Source organism: Heterocephalus glaber, unplaced genomic scaffold (genome assembly GCF_053883595.1).
Source record: "Heterocephalus glaber isolate CG9 unplaced genomic scaffold, H.glaber_assembly_v1.0 deba00001553, whole genome shotgun sequence".
In the NCBI taxonomy this organism is placed as follows: domain Eukaryota; kingdom Metazoa; phylum Chordata; class Mammalia; order Rodentia; family Bathyergidae; genus Heterocephalus; species Heterocephalus glaber.
In genome coordinates, this window is record NW_028258344.1 from 5,796,974 (window position 1) to 5,817,500 (window position 20,527).

Genomic DNA, 20,527 nt, shown 5'->3' on the forward strand with positions numbered 1-20,527 from the left:
ATTGAAGCCAAGGTCTTGTGAATGCTAGTACTCTTACCACTGAGCTATGTCCCCTGACCTTGAACACAGCAATTTAAAAACATACCTGTAAAGAAAAAAATCATTTATATTTGCTGATTCTGTCTTTCTTTCTTCAATTCTAAAAAGCTGATCATTCAAAAAGGAATGTGGATCAGCATCAATTATACCACTTAGAGACTATTACTCTGCTGGGCTGCTGTAACAAAATATCACTGACTGGGTGGCTTAGGCAACAGAAATTTGTGTTCTCACACTTTCAGAGGCTGAACGTCCAAGATTATGGTGTTGGCAGATTTGATTTCTTCTAAGGCCTCTCTTTTGGTTCATGGACGGGCTTCTTTTTGCTATATCCTTACATAACCTTTTAATCTGTGTCCGCATGCCCCTAGTTTCTTTTCCTTTTCTTATAAGGATAACAGCCCTATCATACAGAAAGAACATCATTTATCTCTTTAAAGACCCTGTCTCTGAACACTGTCCTGCTGGAAGTTAGGGCTTCAACATATGAACTTTTACAGGGACGCAATTCAGACCATAGGGTAAACTTACCATGATTTCACTTTTTACAAATAAAACTTCCAGCTACAGCTTCATTACTTTAACTATCTAGAAGCATGCTTTTATAACTAAATTAGACAGCCTTTCAGTCTTTATTAAGCTAGATATTCATTGGCCTCTTTGGATCCTCGATGTGGCTAAGCAAATTGCCCTACCATCTCCCTGCCCCACCTCTCCTCAAAATCCTTCCATTGCAGGATTTCCTCTTGTCTGTTTCTGAGCCACAGCACCCAAGATGACATCTGCCTTAATGATGCCATCCTGCTTCTATGCAAGATACGTTACTGCTCCGAAATAAATAACCTAAGGATGCATCTCAAGGTTCCAGAGAAACGTGGAAAATCCAAATCTAAAACTAATAGAAAAATTATGATGATCAGAGTGGAAATTAAGGGAATTTAAACTAAAAAAATAATAAAAAGATCAATGAATCAAAGAGTTGGTCCTCTGAATGGATGCGAAAGGGATCTGGGAATGGAGGGAGATGGGAGAGGAGGGGAAGGGGAAGAGAAAAGGACCAACTTGTGATATTATATATATATATATATATATATATATATATAATGTCACACACACACACACACACACACATATATATCAGTTTACCCATGATGTCAGTTTACCCACGATGAAAGTATTTACTATGCACTGCAAACATACTAAAAAACATATTCTAATAAAGTATGGGGGAAATTATTTTTTACACTATTGATTTGTTTCCAGAAAATAGTTACTGAATCCCTTCTAGAAGCCTAGAATCCACAAACAGAAGGCCACAAGGAACTTCAATGACTTCCTAAAAGGGAAACTATGTGAATTATAGTCTTTAGTAGCAATAATATAAAACTAGAAGTTTGTTATTATTATTATTTTGGTACTGGGGATTGAACCCAGGGCATTTGAACTGAGCTATATCCCCAGAACAGTGATTTTTTATTTTTTATTTTGAGACAGGACCTTTCCAAGTTGCTAAATTGCCCAGTCTGGTCTCAGACTTGTGATCTCCCTGCCTCAGTCTTCCAGGCCTACACCACTAGACTCAGGTAGAAGTTAGTTTTTAAAAGATGAAGCAGCTCCAACAGATTGGAAAACATGTTCAACACAGACAGACAGACAGACACACACACACACACACACACACACACACACATCTCTAAGTTATTTTGTGTTAAAATAGAAATCAGCACAGAAATGCAGTCTATTTTTGGCAATATCTCAGTAAAAATACCATACATTATGGTTTATGGAATGCATCCAAAGCTGTATCTAGAAGTCAGACCATTGCCTTAGTTGCTTTTATTAACAGATAAGAATCGATAAAAATAAATGTACAAAGGAGTCCCAATCAAAATGTTTAAAAGGACTAAAAATATCTAACACAAAGTATAAGAAGAGAAAGAAAAAACATAAAAGCAAGAATTAGAAAATATAACCAAAAGAAGATAAGTGAGAAGTAATTTTATGACTTTTTAAAAACAAAATTGAACTTTGTTATAGAAAGAAAGTAAAAAACAACATAAGAAATTACTCCAAATAATTCATAGAAAATCAGGTATAATCAAACTAGTGAAAATTTAAAGTCAGATGTTGCCAACCAAAATTATAATTATAATTTGCCAAACCAAATTACAATCTCTATTTTTTATTTTCTTTCTTGATTAATATTTTTATATCTCTATAAATCTTTGCATATTTCAACTTTATCCAAGCACCTATGTTTAGCAGAGAATAGAGTTTCTGGAGTAGAGACTGGTGTTACTCGTAGGATGCGTGCTATTTTGGAGCACTGCCCTAGGAAGCCAGGTAGCTTCTATAAAACATAAAGAATATTAATGAACTTGAAGCAACAAATGAACACTTAAATGATGAAAGAACCGAGTCATTTTTGTGATGTAACACATGGAAATGTGCATTTAGCACATTTAAGGATGGTTTACCTTTCTTTAAAAAATTCTTGTTGGAAAAAAATTGACAGAGTCGGGCTGGGGATTTAGCTCAGTGGTTTCACTCCCTGCTGCGCAAGTGCAAGGACCCGAGTTCGATCCCCGGTACAAAAAAAAAAAAAAAATTGACAGGGTCACTTGAAATCATGTGATCTCTTTCCTGATGGATACATTCTTAAAAATATTATTGAAGTAATTCACCTCCTTCTTCCATTGCAGCATTCCAAAAGCATAACTGAGACAAGCCACTGTTCTTACTTGTCCATTATGTAATCTGATTGCTCATTATACTCTTTTTTTTGTGTGTGTAGCTAAACATGTGTGGCACGTGCTGTCTGCTCATCAAAATGAACTTACTAGCAGAGCTACTGTTAACAAAAAGAACTGGAAAGATTTAAAGTTAAATGCTCCTTTTAAAAAAATAAATACATTAACTCATGTAACATATATACTGGAGCTCCATCTATGCGTAGGAGTATGGGTTAGACTCAAAAAAGGTAAAGTTGGACATGAACCACTTATCTTTAACATGCTCAGTAGTGACTTTTGTTATTCTAGTGTGCTATCATTTCTGATATCTCTTATTCATGGCAATATCATTTTGCCTTGTAGCATCAACTATATTTTATAGATGCAAATGAGGCTCAGGGATGCTCTTTTCTAAGCCACTGATATGCACTTGGTGGACTTTTCAGTTAAACCTACACAGTGGGTCACTGTCAGTTACATATTATTTAATGTTCAGAAAGACCAGAAAAAGTAAAAATTCTGCTTATATACCTCTATGCAAATATACGTGTATACAATACATCTACACATATGCACATATACACAAATTGCTCCGATGTATTTTTTCTAAGCAATGAATACTTTCAAGAAATCTAGGTTTTCTGGGCAGGCTCCCTTAAGTTCAGGAATCCCAGCTCTGGAACTATCACAGAAGACTCTTGTCACTTGTCCTCAGGCCACTGGCTGCAGAGAACAATCTAGAAGTCAGGAGCTCACCTTGTTGCCACAGCGTAAACTGGCTCCAATCACCCTTCTCCCTTAGGTTTTCATCTTCAGGCAGGAAAAGACCATTGGCTTTATCCATCACTGCAAGGCCTTCATCACGGATTAACTTCCAGTTTCTTTCTAAAGACTAGAAGAAAGATCTGGTTTCACTGGACTGATATGTCTGGCAGAACATCTTAATGTGACTTTCAGCTATTTGTTTGCTTAATAAAATAATGAAATGTTTCCTCTCATCTAGGTTGCTTATTTCAGTTTTCTCAGATTTAGTTTTGCCTTTCAATAGAATTCCTTACAAAAATGTCAATCAACAGAGTAAATATTAATTAAACTTTCAAGGACATCAGAAATGTGTCATTTGATGCATTATAAAATTAACATCAAAACATAGCAAATAAGTTCCCTAGTGTTTAGAATTCACTCAAACAAAAACATTTCCTTGATTTCTTATTTATGATGCTGCCTTAGCTCCAGCCAGGACTTATAACTGGTAGAGCGGAGGAGTGACCAGGTGGTACCAGCAGATTCCTTGGAAAGTCTCCTGCTATCTGACCAACAAACTTCTTCATTGTCATTCAGAGGTGGGTAATCATTGGGTGGGACCAAAGAGGGCAAGAATGCAGGGGTGACATCTAAAGCAGTTAACTGAAATGAACTGGTACCAAAATAAAAGAATAAAACAGCTTTCCTACAGTAGGAAAAAGTTGTATAGCTAAACTAGGATTCTTGAAATGTCAATTATTCCAGTCATTTGTATGTTAGATGGGATGTGCATGAAATAATTGAGTATATGGGTGTGAAAACAAGCAGGAACACACTAGTTGATTTCTGCAAGAATCAGGGGTCAGATATACTACTGTAAGTGGCTGGGAGCTGGAGACCAGAACTAATAAGTACAGCAAATAAGATTTTATTGCAAAATATGAAAATAATTAACACTTCTGAAAATGAATTGAGTTGCCTCGTAAAATATCATTCTTTAGCTTTTGAATCAGTCAACCAAAGTGAACAATTATTGATAAAACAAAGCATGAGATAATGTGTAAAGTGTTTTCATCAATGAAGGTTTTAAGAATTCATGATTCAGTATAGAAAAAAATGGTAAGACAAGATGACTACCCAGGGGGAGGGCTTCAAAAACATATTCTTAGATATGTGTGAAAACACGATGCCAACCTCAGTCAACTCAGAGTTAAGACCTGCCTAAAGCTACCTCTGTATATCTTTTAAGATTGGCTTAAAAGCGTCTCCACACAAGTGCCCTATAATTTGATGAGTAAACAGACTGTAACTACTATTGTAGCAGGTTGGTGTCTCAGCCAATCACTGGTAGCCAACTGTATGTTCAAACAAGACCCAAGTTGTAACCAAAAGGGCTGTCTCCACTTCTGTTTTCTGTATGTAATTCCTTTGTCTTTTGCTATAAATATAACCTGCTTGTGAGGTGCAGCATTATGAATCATTATGAATTCAGACCGCTGCCTGATTCTGGAATCACGAATAAAGCCAATTAAGATTTGTAAAACTAAGTTTGTTCTAATTTTCTCTTTTTAACACCAGGCAACACTTTTTAGATCATATGAAAACATGAAGGTTATTAAAACACTGTAGGGCAAGAGACTTTGATTAGTGACCAACTTTATAATTCTATTTCTGTGAAACCCACCCTACAATTTATGTCAACATCTATACGTGCTCCTATACCTTCCTTGGAGTGGTGCTGGTCATTTCTCTTCCTTCAGCACTCAGTCCACTAGTTTCCGTATTTTTTTCAACCCAAGTAAATAGTTTTTAATTAACAAGCCAAAGAGTGCAATTCAATAAACAGATCCTCAAAAGTCCTCACTCTGGCAGGTCGCCAGACCGACAGAACTCAATGACGCTGTTAACTCCGAGAACATGGAAAGAAAACAAATGTACCTCAGGATTCTGTGGTATGTTCACATCATCTCAAATGTACCTAAATTGCCATCACTCACTCCTGTTACTGTAACTTGTTCAAGTTGCTAGATAAATCTATTATATTCTTGTTAAACTGTCACACAGACAAGGAGAGAATTACCTCTCCAACACAGGAAATTACTTTTCAAATGAGGTTATTGGCGCCTTATAAGGGCAAGCTCTTCCTCTGTTCCTCCTAGTACTGTAGAAGTTTCTTTCAAAAGCTGATTCTGGGAGCATAGTTAAAAACAGCTGCTCTTTTCTTACTAGGGCATAAAGCCCAAGGGGAAATGTTAAAGTAATTGCATCACTCAATACAATTTACTTTTTTCCCTTAAGAACAGGTTGTCTTTTAATGTGAAATGTCATTCCTGCATCTCTCTCCCTCAATCTCCCGACGAAGTGTTACCCAGGTACTTTTCTACGGGTAGTAATGATTTTTTTAAACTTTGTTTTCCCTTGTTACATGTGGCACACATGTACAAGATGATAGACTCATGGAGAAAAGGAGCAAACCAATGCAGAAAGGTTGCCCAATACCTAACTCCAAAACTTGTGCTAAAATGTCAGCTGTGCTCTCCCTTAACTGGTTGGTTGTCAACTTGTCTGGATCGAGAGAGGCCTAGAAAACTGGTAGGGCACACACTTCTGGTTGTCTATGAGAGGGCTGCCAGAGACAAGTGGCATGTGGGTCCATGAACTACTGAATGGAGGGGGAGGCTGGCCCTGAATGGGGAAAACACTATCCTGACACCATCCAATAGGCTGGGGGTCTGGATGGAAGAAAAAGTGTTAGTCGGAGGAAACTGGCACACACTGGCTTTACTGTCAATCTGGTGGAAATTTTCACCTTAGGGATGATGAAACGAATCTTGGACTGGTTAATGAGCCTAAAACCCATCATCTAGCGGTCAGGAGAGACAGGGCCAGAAACCTTCTCTGCTGTTTCTCCAGTCATTCCCAAGGCATCTGTGGGAGGAGAGGAGGTCGGACTTAGGCACAGGGATGGCACTGTGGTGGGCTCTGGGCCCTTTTCCCCCTGAAGAGCAAAAGAGCAACTGAAGAATCTCACGGTCTCTGATGTACACTAAGTCTCTGACTTACTAACCAGTTCCATCCCAGGAGAATGTTCATACGTCAGATTCAATCTTAAGTCCAACAAAGTGAGTCCTATACTTCTTTGACACAAATATGCAGTGTTTACTGCTTTGCGCTTCCTACCAGTCCCCTCCACATCACCAGTGCTTTTGCTTTTGCTTCCGGACATCCTGGGTTTTGAGCTTATACAACTGCACACTATCGCACTGAACAGTAAGCACACAGCAGCACAGCTGTGACAATATCTGGGAGACGCGGGAGCTACTTCCACGATTTGTTCACATCTATGAATGTTCGTAATGCGAGGTCAGTTCCAATCTGTGACAGTTTGCAACTTGAACGTTCATAAGTGAGGGACTTGTTGTACATTGGTTTACTAAGCAACTGTCAGTTCAGGCACCCATCAAGAGTGGATACTTTATTGCAAGTGCAAGATCCTGAGTTCAATCCCCCCTACCAAAAAAAAAACGAGCAGATACTTTAAAGGTGCTTGGACAGTCATATACTTCCCACTCAGGACTGAGCAGAGGCACTCAAAGAAAGCTCACAAGTAGGGGAATCTGAGTGAACCAAAAGACAGCACCAATTAAACTTGGGTACACATAGATAACAACAATTACGATCTCCTACTACTAGTTCAATGTAAACACTTAAAAAAATACTCAGGATTGAACCCAGGGCCTTTGCACTGAACTATAGCCTCACCTTTTTTGCGACCAGGTGGTGTCAAGACACTAAGTTGCCCAGGCTGGACTGAAACTTGTGGTCCTCCCGCCTTAACCTCCCAGAGTGCTGAGACTACAGACATGTACCACCAAGCCTGGCTGTAAACAGTTTTTTGACCAAAGTAATGACTACTTGAGGATGCTTTCTTTAAAGAGAAATGTGAGATGGGACTTGGAAATGTTGTTTTAACCATACACTAAGGAAGCACATTTTATGAAACTCACCGGCTATAAGGGATTAAAGACATAACCTAATTACACTGTTGCATACATCTAAGTCCACTTGGGCTGTTACAAGAAAATACCATCGACCGGGTTGGTTGTAAACAACAGAAATGTATTTTTTCAGTTTGGGGAGTGAAAGTCTAAGATCAAGGAATTGGCAGGCCTAGTGTCTGGAGAAGTCCTTCTTGCTGGTTCACTGACAGCACCTTCTCTCGGTAACCTCCCATACTAGAAGAGGGTATGGCACCATTCCAAGGCCCTGACCTCATTCACCAGGGCGCCACCCTTTTGTCCTCTCAAAAGCCTCTCCTCTGAAAACCATCACCTTGGACTCAGGAGTTCAACATATGAATTTGAGGGGACAGAAATATTCAGATCACAGCAGTGGGGTGGAGAGAGAGAGAGGGGTAAATATGAGCTTTCTCTGAAGTAATATTAGCTAGTGATCTGAGTTGGTAGAATATAATGGGTTTTTTTGTTTTCTTTTAAATTCCAACAGGAACTTGAATGCTCACAGAGAGGAAACAATGCTTACATGTTTATAAAGGTTTTGTGTGAAATATTATTTCCTTGACCCTAAATTCATCTGTTTCATAAAACTGGGAGGAGAAACTAATAGCTTTGGTATTTCAGTGGGCTGCTAGGAAGACACAGTTCCTACTGCACATTTTTTCTTCTGGCTACAGAGATGTGATTATTTTTATGGTGCTACATGGCCTCCTAAATGGGTCACCAGCACTTGCCTTTTCAGTTCAATCGCAGCTATATTTGGCACTCTAACCATCAGCAGACTTCCCACTTTCAAGGCCTACTAATCCTGCAATGCACCCCAGCTCTCCTTAATCCAAATTCTTGTCCTTATTAATATTTTTATGCAGTTAAAAACCCACATTTAAAAAATGTCAAATATTACCAGAAGTCTCATAGCGAAAACAATCCAGAATCCAACATCTAGCTAGTTTTTAAAATATTTTTCTATTATTTACCTGCTTACATATATTTTGTAAAGTAGTGCAACTACAGAAATCAGTATACAAATTCTTCCGTAAACTACAAATAGAAATTACATTTGATCCAGCTGTAACTTTTCTGAGTATATTTGTGAAAGAATTAAAACATCACATGATAGTGATACTTTACACGCATACCCATGTTTATAGCAGCACAATTCACAAGAGCTAAGCTCTAGAAATGATCTGGATGTACATCAAAAAATGAATGGATAAAGAAAATATGGTGTATGTTCTCAATGGAATATTATTCAGCCATAGGGAATGAAGTCATGTCATTAACAGAAAAATGGATGGAACTTGAGACCATGTTAAGTGGAATAAGTTAGACACAGACAATGTTAGATTGCATGGCTTCTCTTATATGAAAAACGTAAACCATAAATAAATAAAAGATTTGAATAAAGGAGAGATGGCAGTAAATAAAAAGGCAGAATTTGTACAGATATGAAGGGAATAAAGGGGAGGAGAAAAGGATGAAGGGATTGAAAATGATCAAGATATGCCATATATATTTTCCCAAAATAAATGACACAATTATGCATTGCCAACATACATAGATAGCAAAAATAACATTCTCATGTTACTATTACTGATTTAGTAAGTTTAGGCCCTATCACTTCTAGGGAGGTTAATGATTGAACAAGTTGATCTCTTTCTCTCTTCCCACTTTTCCATCCTTGTGATAGTTAATTTCACAAATCTTTCATACGTCTTAGTAAATTCACATTCAGATTTTAAAATATTATGACAAAGAGGTATCATTCAAACTCGAGTTGTAATGAGAACACTTTACTTTTAAAAAGTTTGCCCGGTTTCTGTAGGCTTAATTTTCTAAAGCATTTAGCGCTATTTCTTCACTAGCTCTGAAAAACTATAAAATCTCTTGATACTACAGGTTGAGTATGCCTCACTCAAAACTCTGAAAGCTGACATGTTCTAAAATCTGAAACGATTTGAGTGAGGGCAAGTGGAAACTTAGCACGAAGCTTTCATGCAGAATATTATTTAAGATATCGTATAAGATCACTTTCAGCCTAGGTGTATAAGGGACATGCGGAACCTAAAGGAATTCTGGGTTCGGACTTGGGTCCCATTCCAAATCCCAACCTCTTTCTCTTTTCTTTTCTCTCTCTCACTGCAAAAAATCCAATATCCAAAAAAATCTGAATCTGAAACACCTCTAGTCTCAGGCATTTTGGGGTGAGGATGCTCAACCTGCACTCTACCCTTTGCCAAAGGCAGACTCCAGTACTGTCTCAATTTTCCTAAAGGTAACCCTGCATTAGCAATCTGCCTCCTTGTGACCTCGACCGGCTGCTTTCTGAGTGGCATGGAACTTGCCTTAGTCTCTGCCTGGTTTTGGGCTCCCTAATGATTGGTTTCCATTTGTTCCTGAGGAAGGATGCACCACAGGTAAAACTGCATTTCTTTTTTTTTTGGTACCAGGGATCAAACTCAGGACCTTGCCCTTCAAGGCAGGCACTGGAACCATTCAGCTAAATCTCCGGCCCCAAACTGCATTTCTTTAAATACCTAGGCTAGAGCTATTGTTATATTTGATTGAAGGTATATAAATTTGTTAGGGTTTTTAGTAATTTCTTTTTATAATTATTCGTTATCAAGTATGATTGCTATTTTATTTTCATTTTAAAAGGTTTAATTGACAAGGACTAAACATATTCAAAGTGTACAATGGGACTATTTTCATATGTATATACTTTGTGATGATTATTTTCAATCAAATTAATAACACATCTATTGACAACAATGTTGCACCCAAAATCTCCCGAACTCACTCAACTTTTATAACTGAAAGTTTGTACCCTTTGACTACCATCTTCCCCTAATCTTAGCCCATGGCAAACATTGTGCTCCTCTGATTATATGAGTTTGATTTTTTAAAATTCTGTATACAAATAAGATCATATAGTATTTGTGTTTTCACATATAAGTAAGATTCTATAGTATTGGCTTATACAATCCTCCAGCTTCACTCATGTTGACACAATGGGCAGTACCTCCTTTTTTATGCTAAATAATATTCCTTTCTGTATAAGTGCTACATTTTTTCATTAACCTTTGACCTGTTGATGAACACACATACTGTTTCCATATCTTGGCTATTAAGAAAAATGCTACGAGACCACAGAAGGTGAGCCACTCCCAGCACCCAGGAAGAAGCTTCTAGGCTAGCATACCAACCCCCTCAGCACACAGAGCAGAGGAGGTGAGCCGGAGGGCACCAGCAACCCCCCCCCCAGTCAAAATGAGAAGACATGTAAATAAGTCTCAAAACCAGACTTCCAGATCACCTACAGCAACCCCAAAGGGAAATGAGATGGAACCCTCTGATACTCAACCACCTGGACTCCCTGAACTGGCAACAAAAGAAGATCTGGAAAAAATAAAATCAGAAATAATTTCTCATATAACAACAGAGATTGTGTCCATAGTGCAAGACATGATTAATAAATCTAGAGAGGACATAGATAAAAAAATAGAGGAACTGAGGAACACGATGGAATCCCAACATAGGAAACAAATAGAATCCATAAAACAGATGCAAACAGATTTCCAGGAGATTAAAAACTGCATTGAAAGCTTATGAAGCAGAATGAGCCAATGTGAGGACAGAATTTCAGATATAGAAGATAAGATTGTAATTAGTGACCAGAAAAAGAAAAATTGCTTTAAAATAGTAAGGGACCACGAGAAATCAATCCAGCAGCTGCTAGACGATGCAAAGAAGAATAACATAAGACTGAACGGAGTCAATGAAGAAACAGGAGACAGAGCAGACAATATAAAAAAACCTGTTCACAGAAGTGATAGCACAAACCTTCCCAAGAAGGAGAAAAGAACTTAACATATAGTTAAGTGAGGCATATAGGACTCCAAATAGCCTTGATCAAAAAAAATCTACACATAGGCATATAATTGTTAAGATTCCAGAAACTCAACAGAAGAACAAAGTTCTCCAAGCAGTGAGAGAAAAGAAACAAATCACATACAAAGGAAAGCCCATCAGAATCACACCAGACTTCTCAATACAAACCCTCAAGGCAAGAAGAGCTTGGAGTGACTTATTCTAAGCCTTAAAGGAAAACAGCCTCCAACCCAGACTGATGTACTCTGAAAAACTATCTTTCAAAATGGATGGAGAAATGAGATACTTTCATGACAAAGAGCACCTTAGGAACTTCGTGAATACCAAACCAGCACTCCAAAATTTTAAGACAATATCCTAGGAACAGACAACAAGGATCACAACCCCAGGAAGCCCAGCAGAATAAATCTGTTGGGCGTGACAAAAAATTAAATGCAAAGGAGGAGAATCCAACAAAAAGAAAAAGTCGTGACAATGATAAGTCAGTATGTGTAAGTTATAACCATCAATGTTAGTGGTCTCAATTCACCAATCAAAAGAAATAGACTGGCAGAATGGATCAAGAAGCAAGATCCACAGTATGCTGGATACAAGAAACACAATTCAAAAAAGAAACTCACAGGCTGAAAGTTAAAGGGTGGAAAACAATACACCATGTGCCAGGAACCTGAAAAAAAGCAGGAGTAGCTATCCTCCTTGCAGATCAAGTGGATTTCAAACCAAAATCTGAAACACTTCTGATCCCAAGAATTTCAGATAAGGGATAGTCAACCTGTATGTACAAATCTATTCTCAACATGTGTTTTCATTCCTCTTAAGTAAAAACTTAACAATAGAACTGTTGGTTCTTAAAAATAATACAAGAAATTTCTATATTGTTTTCCAAAATGGTTTTATCATTTTACATTCACATTAGCAGTATTAGAAAGTTCTAACTGGTTCACATGTAAGCTGACATTTGTTCTTTTAAAACTTTTAATTTCATTTCCCTAATGAGTGCATAATACGATCTTGTTATTTTACTGATTAGTATTTTTCTGATTCTAGTGTTGCACACCTTCCCTTGTGCTGTACTGGCTATTTATCATTTCCTTGTGTTTACTTTTTAATTGGGTTATCTATTAATGAGCTGTAAGTGTTCTTTATATATTCTGGCCATAGCTTATATGTATTATAAATATGGTCTGTTTAAGGACTACTTTTCATTTTCCTAATGATGTCATTTAAAGTTCTAAATTTTGATGGAATCTCATCAACTTTTTTCTTTTATACATCATATTTTTTGTATCCCAGGATGTTCTTGCCTACCCTAAATTCATGAACATTTTCCCTTATAATTCCTTCTTAAAGTTTTATTGTTTTAGTCTTTCATACTTAGGTTCATAGATCCTTTCAAGTTATTTTTATGTATGGAAATAAAGGGTTGAGATTAATTTTTTACACACAGATAACACTTGTTCTAGTACCATTTGCTGAAAACACTATCTTTTCCTCTGCTCTTGAGTTGAGTTTATGTTCTATAAATTTTTTTTTTTTTTTTTTTGACTGGGGATTGAACTCAAGACTTTGTGCTTGCAAGGCAGGTGGCGGAACCACTGACCTAAATCCCTGGCCCCCTATAAAATGTTAATGTTAAATAATCTTTCAAAACTCAGTGGACCATATATGTATGGTCCTATTTCTAGATTATCTGTTTTATTCAAATGATCTATATGTCTTTCCTTTTGCCAACACTGCCTTAAGTACTGTAGCTTTAGAGGAAGTCTTAAAATTAGGTAATAAATGTCTTGCAACACTGGTTTTTTTTTCTTTTTACTTTTATAGGTCCTTTGTACTCCTACATAACTTTTAAATTTCAATATCCAATTCTTCATTTATAGCAAGTGTACATAGACCTGAATTTTTATGTATACTTTGTGTTTTCTAATCCTGCTAAATTCAAATACAAGTTCTAGGGGCTCCTAGAGATTTCTTAGTATTTTCTCTGTAGATGATCATTTCATCTACATATAAAGATTTTACTTCTATCTTGCCAATCCTATGCTAATTGTTTCTTTTTATTGCCAGACTATTTTGGTTTGGGCCTAGGTTTCAAAGTTTAATGGACAGGTGAAGAGTAGGCATATCTGCCCTTGTTCCCCACCTTTGGGAGAAAGCACTGTATCTTTTCCATTCATATAAGGCATTTTTGCTGGAAGTATGGAGTACATGTCTTTGATCTGTTGAGAAGGTTCTGTTCTACTTCTAGTCTCCTGATAGCTTTTGCCATGAAGAGCTGTAGAATTTAGTCCAATACTTTTTCTCCAACTAATGACAGGATCATATGGCTTTTTCCTTTCCTCTGTTAAAATGATGGCTTTTGGGGGTGGATCTTCCAATGCTGAACCAACACTGCCATCCCTACAATAAAACCACTTTCTACAAACTTCCAGATCTGACTTCTAATAGTTTGTTTTGTTAAACAAATTTTTATCTATGATCATACTTTTTTCTTCTATTATCTTTATCCAGTTTTAGTATTGGCACAATTTTGATTTCCTAAAATGAAGGGAGAAGTGTTCCTTCTTTTTTCTGCTTTAAATGTTTGATGTAATTCATCAGTTAAAATGTACATGAGCCTGTTGTTGTCATATAGGTAGGTTTTCAGGCTAGGAATATACTTTCTTCAATAGGTGCTATTCAAATTTTATATTTCTTCCAGAGTCAGTTTCATTAATTTGTCTTCCAAGGTACGTCATAGAAGTTGTCAAATTTATTTCAAAGAAGATTTTTGTAATGTGCTTTCTATATCCTTTTAAATTCTGTAAAATCTGTGGTAATGTCCTCTAAATTTTGATACTATAATTAAAATGATGTATAATTGATATTGTATAATAGGAAGAAAAGGTCTAAAGGAGTAGGGGAAGTAGGAGAGGTAGGGGAAAGGAAAATAGGGAAAAGAAAAAATATGAGAAAAGGAAAAAAATGGAAACAAAGTCTTTGCAAATAGGGAAGGATGGAGGGGGGTGAAGGGAGGGCAGGGGAAGGGGAAATAATAAGAACCAAGATACATCATGTAAAGGTACAAGATCCCAATGACGAATGTAACTGTATTTTATAGGTAAAATGTAGCAATAAACTTAATGGGGAAAAAAATGCTACAGGAAACATGGAGGTGCAGGCATCTTTTGGAGAGGCCGATTTCATTTTCCTTGGATATATACCCAGAAGCAGGATTGCTGAATTATATGGCAGTTCTATTTTTGTTTTGCTGAGTAAACCAGAACTATTTTCCATAATGCCTGTACCAATTTATGTTTCAGCAACAGATTACAAGTGTTCTCTTTTCTGCACAGCCTTGCCAACAATTGTTATCCACTCTAACATATGTGAGATGATATCACATTATGGTTTTGATTTCCATTTCCTTGATGATTAATATCAAGCATTTTTCTTACACATGTTGGCAATTGTATGTTTTCTTTGAAAAAACATCCATTCAAGTCCTTTGCTCATTTTTAAAATCAAATTTCTTGGTCTTTTGCTATTGAGTTGCATAAACTCATATATTTTGGATATGAGCTCTTTATCAGATGTTTGGTTTACAAATGTTTTCTTGAATTCTATTACTTGCCCTTTCATTTTTTTGACTGATTCTTCTGTGTGCAGAAGTTTTACATCTGATGTAGTCCTACTGCTTATTTATTTTGCCTGTGCTTTGAGGATCATAACCAAAAAATCACTGCCCACATCAATGTCTTTTGCTAACTTTGAAAGCACTGCTGCCTTACATTGCAAGTGTTAGTGCTACTATTGGGAAATCCAGTGGTTTTTGGATTCCTGCTCTTTCCCCTTCCCCAATTACCCCAAGAAGCTTTCTAGGAGCCAAACTGCTCATTTAGAAATGTGACTCTGCAATTTATTAGTGTGTGGTTTGGAGTAGGTTACTCAGTACTGCGCCTTTGGCTCCTCTTTTACAAAGTCCCTGAGAGGATTAAGTGTGCCAGAAGGACATGTGTTCTGTGCAAGTACTGTACCGCTATGAAGAAGACAATGAGGCTTTTAAGATCTCTTTCTTTCTGGCACCTTGAAATACACAGAACCCCACATTTTCCAAATGTGGACAGTTTTCTAGTGTTTTTTAAAATAAAGTTTTCTCCAATTTTCCCTGTTCTTTCTGGCATTCTTTCTGCTTGTATGTTGGACATGTTAAACAGAGCCTCTGACTTTCCTTTTCTATTTTGCATCTTTGCCTTTTGTTTTCTTTTCCAGGAGATTTTCTTGACTTAGCTTCTAACACTATTATTACATTCTTCTTTCCTTGAATAAATATTTAAAAATTAAGTTTATTTTAAACTAATATATAAAAAGTGTACAGATCAGTGGGGTACCATATCATGTTTTGATATATGGATATGTTGTAGAATTTTAAATTTAGGTTACACATATCTGTCTCCTCAAACATTTATCATTCTTTATGGTAAATACTTCCCAAATCCTTTCTTCTAGCTTTCTGAAATGTAGAGTTCATTACTGTTATCGCTAGTCACCCTACTGCACAATAGCACAAAAGAACTTCTTGCTCCTGAAGCATAGTTTTTAATTTCTGGGAGATCTCTCTGGGTCTTTGCTCCGTTTCACAGTTTTCTATACTTGTCTGGTGAATACACTATCACTTATTAGTCCTCTGAGAACATTAGAGGTGCTATTTTAAGTTTGCTTGTTGCTCCTTGTATTTTCGGTTTCTATTGAGCCGCGGCATTCTTGTTTGATTTATTCTTTACCATTCATGTTGAAGAGGCTCCTCAATGTCTGATGATTGCTGACTGTTATTTCTATGAAAATTAATGAGTGATTGGACATCTATGTGAAACAGCAGGGGCTGTGGTTCATGGATACACGGACAAAACAGATTTCCTTTACTGGGGAGCCTAAAATGCTACTACAGCCAGGCCTGTGCTTTGAGGGCATGCAGTTTACTTAGTTGCTATACCAGTAGTTCTAGGTACCTTAAATCCCTCCCCTGGAAATCCCTTCACTTGTTGTCTGTGTGCATCTAACTAATCAGGTATTTCTATATCCCATTTTTCATAAATTTGCTGATACTATTAATCTGTTATTATCTTTGTCTTATCACTTAAAAAATTTGTACAATTTTTATTTTTTTATTGTTATTTCCATGAAGGTCCATGTGGAAGGATGTTAAATGCATATGTTGTTTTAATTCTTCTTCACACTTATAGTTTCTACACATACATATATATATGACAATTCATAGTTTTTACTGTTTATCTTCTTTTATCCTAGGCTAAAAGGACCTTATAAAATCCAGTCCACTAGTGAATCTAATCCACCAGTGAAGCTTAGAAACAAAAACTAATAACCCTGCAAAATCCTTTACCAGTCCTTTGAATGTACCTTAACAAGATCACCAAACTCAAGGTTACGATGGTTCATATGGTAGATGTTCAGTAGAGAGAAAGAAAAAACAGTAAGGAAACATTGTTAGCATTGTTTTTCTTTTTCTTTCTTTCTTTTTTTTATACTTTGAATCAATCTCTGCCAATCTAAATATTGATTTACTGTCAATTTAATTTATTGCTGTCTCTTAGCCTATACACTTTCTTTGCATTACTTAGCTGGTATACCTCCCAATGCTGTGAGGTGCTCAGATGATGAAAAAATGGTTATAATGCTTGAAGTCACCTTAAGTTTTTTTCTAATCAAACACGATTGGTCTAACTGAGCTTTAAATATTTTCCTCTATAGAAGAACATAGGACCATTCAAAGAAACACTTCTACTAAGGAAGTTAGTAAATGTTGTACATTGTTGAGTAGGAGGAGTTACGAAAGAAAGTCACCAATGGTGTTAATTTCCTAAGTTTCCATAAGAAAAATACCATAGACTGAGTGGCTTAAACAACAGAAATGCATGTTTTCACGGTTCCAAAGGCTGGAAGTCCAAGACCAAGGTACAGCAAATTTGGTTTCTTTTGAGGCTTGCAGATTGTCATCTTCTCACTGTGTCCTCAAATAGCCTTTCCTCCCTGGGCCCAAATCACTGAAATCTCTGTGGGTTCCAATTTCCTCTTCCTATAAGGACTCCTGTCAGAGTGGATTAGGGCCCATTTTAATGGCCTCTTTTTTTTTTTTTGAACTTAACTACCTTTTCAAGCATCCTATCATCAAATACAGACACATTCGGAGGTTTGAGGTTTAGGGCTTCAACATACTAATTTTGGGGAGATATAATTCAGCCCACAACTCTAAAGTATACCTATGTTAGAAATAGCTCCAGCTAAAGAATCAAACAGCAGATAGGATGAGAAATAAAATGAAATCAACATAGGGAAAAGTAAATTGATAGGAACAAAATAAAACATAGTTATGGAGAAAGGCAAGAAGAGCTATGTTGTTAAAATGGGAACACACCTAATACAAGAACTCACCGGGCTGAGTACCCTTGGCAAGATCAGATCCTAACTATGTGTGATTAGCTATTAAAAAAAGGGCAGAACACCTCAGACACTGGCCGTTGAGGAGATTCCTGAGATGTGTATGTACCTGTACCTTGGCAGGTTCTGACTCTAACTTAAGAAAAGGAATGTTGCTGAAGGCAAATTTTATGCATTAAATTGGAGTTAAAATGAATTAATAACAAGGGTACATTAGTACATGTAAATTTTACATACTAAGATTATTCTTGGAATTTGTTATTATTTTGGAAAGTATGTATATTATCTTTGAAAGGATCATTTCATCTTAATTACACTAGGGGTTATGTATCTTAATTTTTAGAGATAAAGTCAGCTTGCTTAGATCTTAGCCGAAACATATCTCTAGTATCCACCATGCTAAGACATGGGTAGCAGTCCACTCTGTTTTAGAAACAATACCTCTGGGTGGAGGCACCACTCTGACTGCATAGCTGAGGTTATGGAATCAGAGCAAACATTCAATGAGCATAATGCTCTTAAAGCAAATTCTCTTGGCAATAATATTAATAAAACCTTTAAGGAAATTAGTAGCATTTGCGCTTGCTTAGGCAGCACATATACTAAGGAAATTAGTAGCATTAACACGCACAGTCTCTCACTGGTCCTAAGGCATTTTGATTAGCTCTCCTTATTTTGCCAGGTTTAAATATAATGATCAAAGAAAGCAGCTGACTTTTCTTATTATAGAAATAAATGAGGAAAGAAAAGGCTATTCTGAGGTTGCTGTAGTGAGGGAGTCATCTGTGTTTTGGCATAAACTCACAGGCAGAAAAAGGAAAAAGCCTAGTAGTGGAGAAAAGGCAGATCCACCCTAAGTACAGTCTCACGGCCTGAGGAAGCTGGAGGCAGCTAACTAGAAGTGGCGTCTCCTATGTGCAAGTCTGACTCTGTCTGGTTGTTAAGTTGGAACTGTGGACAAAAATCAGGGAAGCTGCCATTTATTAATCAAATCCTAGCCATTGGGGGCTGATTATTACAGAAGTTATTGCTATGTTTCCTAGATTGTCACTAGAGATAGCAGTCTGGCCTCTTGCAAGTCTGACCAACAGCAGGCTGGCTTTCCTGGATGTTTATGGTAGATGATGAGTTGGCTTCTTGGAAGCCAGTCGATGCCATCAGAGGGAGAGAAAAAGGAGAGACGAGGTTCTCGCTTCCCTTCCAGTCCTACCCACTGGGGACAGAGCCTTGAGCTAAGACTGGAGGTATGAGAACTCTGAGCAGAAACCTGAAGGTCCCTCCCTGATGGGTAGACTTTCTGTGTATACATCAAGACAAACTGCTTGATAAACAGATGTACAAAGAGATGCATATGTGGACAGATATAGTTAAGACATTGATCTGTATGTGTGTATCCTAAAATATTGGTCATGACCTACCACACTAAACATTTTAGAACCCCAAATGCAGTACTAGCCTGCAGGTTCAGTTTGCAATTATTCTAAAACATCAAGCGCTGTACTAAGTCCCCAAAGCAGTCAGAAATCCAGTGTGTAGGCATTATGTTTTTCACGCTGACAAATACTGAAAACTCACCAACTTTGCTTTGAGAAAGAAAATGACCTTTTAGTTTAAAATAACTGAAAGGATGTCAAATATTTTGTTTTGCTATACTGCCACAACTGGCATCCCATGCCATCTCACAGCCTCAGCAGACTGTTGGCTTTTACTCATGCTCAGATCTAAAAGCACATGGGAGCATTCAAGATACTGGGCTTTCTTGTTTTGTTTGTTTGTTTTTGATTTCATTTTTGTTTTGGCCCCCTAAAACATGTAGGAAGGGAGGAACTGAAGTGATTATTTTAAATTTAAAAATAAGAAAGTGAAGCTCAGATGAGTGAAATAACTTACCTAAAGGATCACAGACGACAGCAAATTAATCTACTAACTATAGGCCACCTTATAAAAAGCTCACCCTTAAATCACACAACCATCAAATTCTACATCCCATCACTATTTTGTTGTCATCTTTAGTGAAAGAATCATTGGAATCTAAAAAGTTTAAAGTTCAATTTAGAAAAAAATAGGCCCAAACTCTTAACATTAATTTTAAGGAATTGCTCATCTATCTATTATGGATAGATGAGCTATAGATGAGCTAGGTAGAAATATTACAGGCAGTCAGATAGGGCTAAGTCCTCGAGACAGCCAGGGCAAAGGTGAAACACACCACAGCTGCACATCAATTAGACTTCCTGGCTGTACGCACAGAAGGGGCAGACCGACCTGAGTCAGGGGAGTTTGCTGGAAGGTTATCGGGGGTTCTTGGTATTATAGACAGCTAAGTTAGTTATAGATATTACAGCCAGTTATACAGGGCTGAGCCTTCAGCACAGAGGACAATTGTGGCCCAAGGCACATTCACCGAAGGCCAGAATTTGTAAAAGGAGAGAAACTGCACGTCCTTGTGGTTCCCCTGGGGATAAATAGCAGTGCTTGATATTCTGAATAGGTATCATTCACCTGGGTGGGGGGTCAAGGTCTTAGCCCAGCCTCTCCAGGAAATATCCCTGACCCCCACCTTGACTGAAAATCCCTGTACTTTGCTACGTGACTTGCTTCCCCATTGGACCCCCGTTACCTAAGTGACTGTACTTGTAACCTTATTGGGAGTTCATGGCTGTGGCCCAC

The 20,527-nt window shown here is 37.2% G+C and overlaps 1 protein-coding gene across 18 annotated transcripts in view; it reads right to left on the reverse strand.

The window, feature by feature from the left end:
• Positions 1-20,527, reverse strand: part of Asph (aspartate beta-hydroxylase) — a 233,520-nt gene that overhangs the window by 19,360 nt on the left and 193,633 nt on the right. For all 18 annotated transcript variants that reach the window (XM_087190370.1, XM_087190372.1, XM_087190376.1 and 15 more), the window contains one exon: positions 3,528-3,663. In XM_087190370.1, coding sequence (XP_087046496.1) covers positions 3,528-3,663 — 136 coding nt within the window. The remainder of the gene's footprint in view (positions 1-3,527; positions 3,664-20,527) is intronic.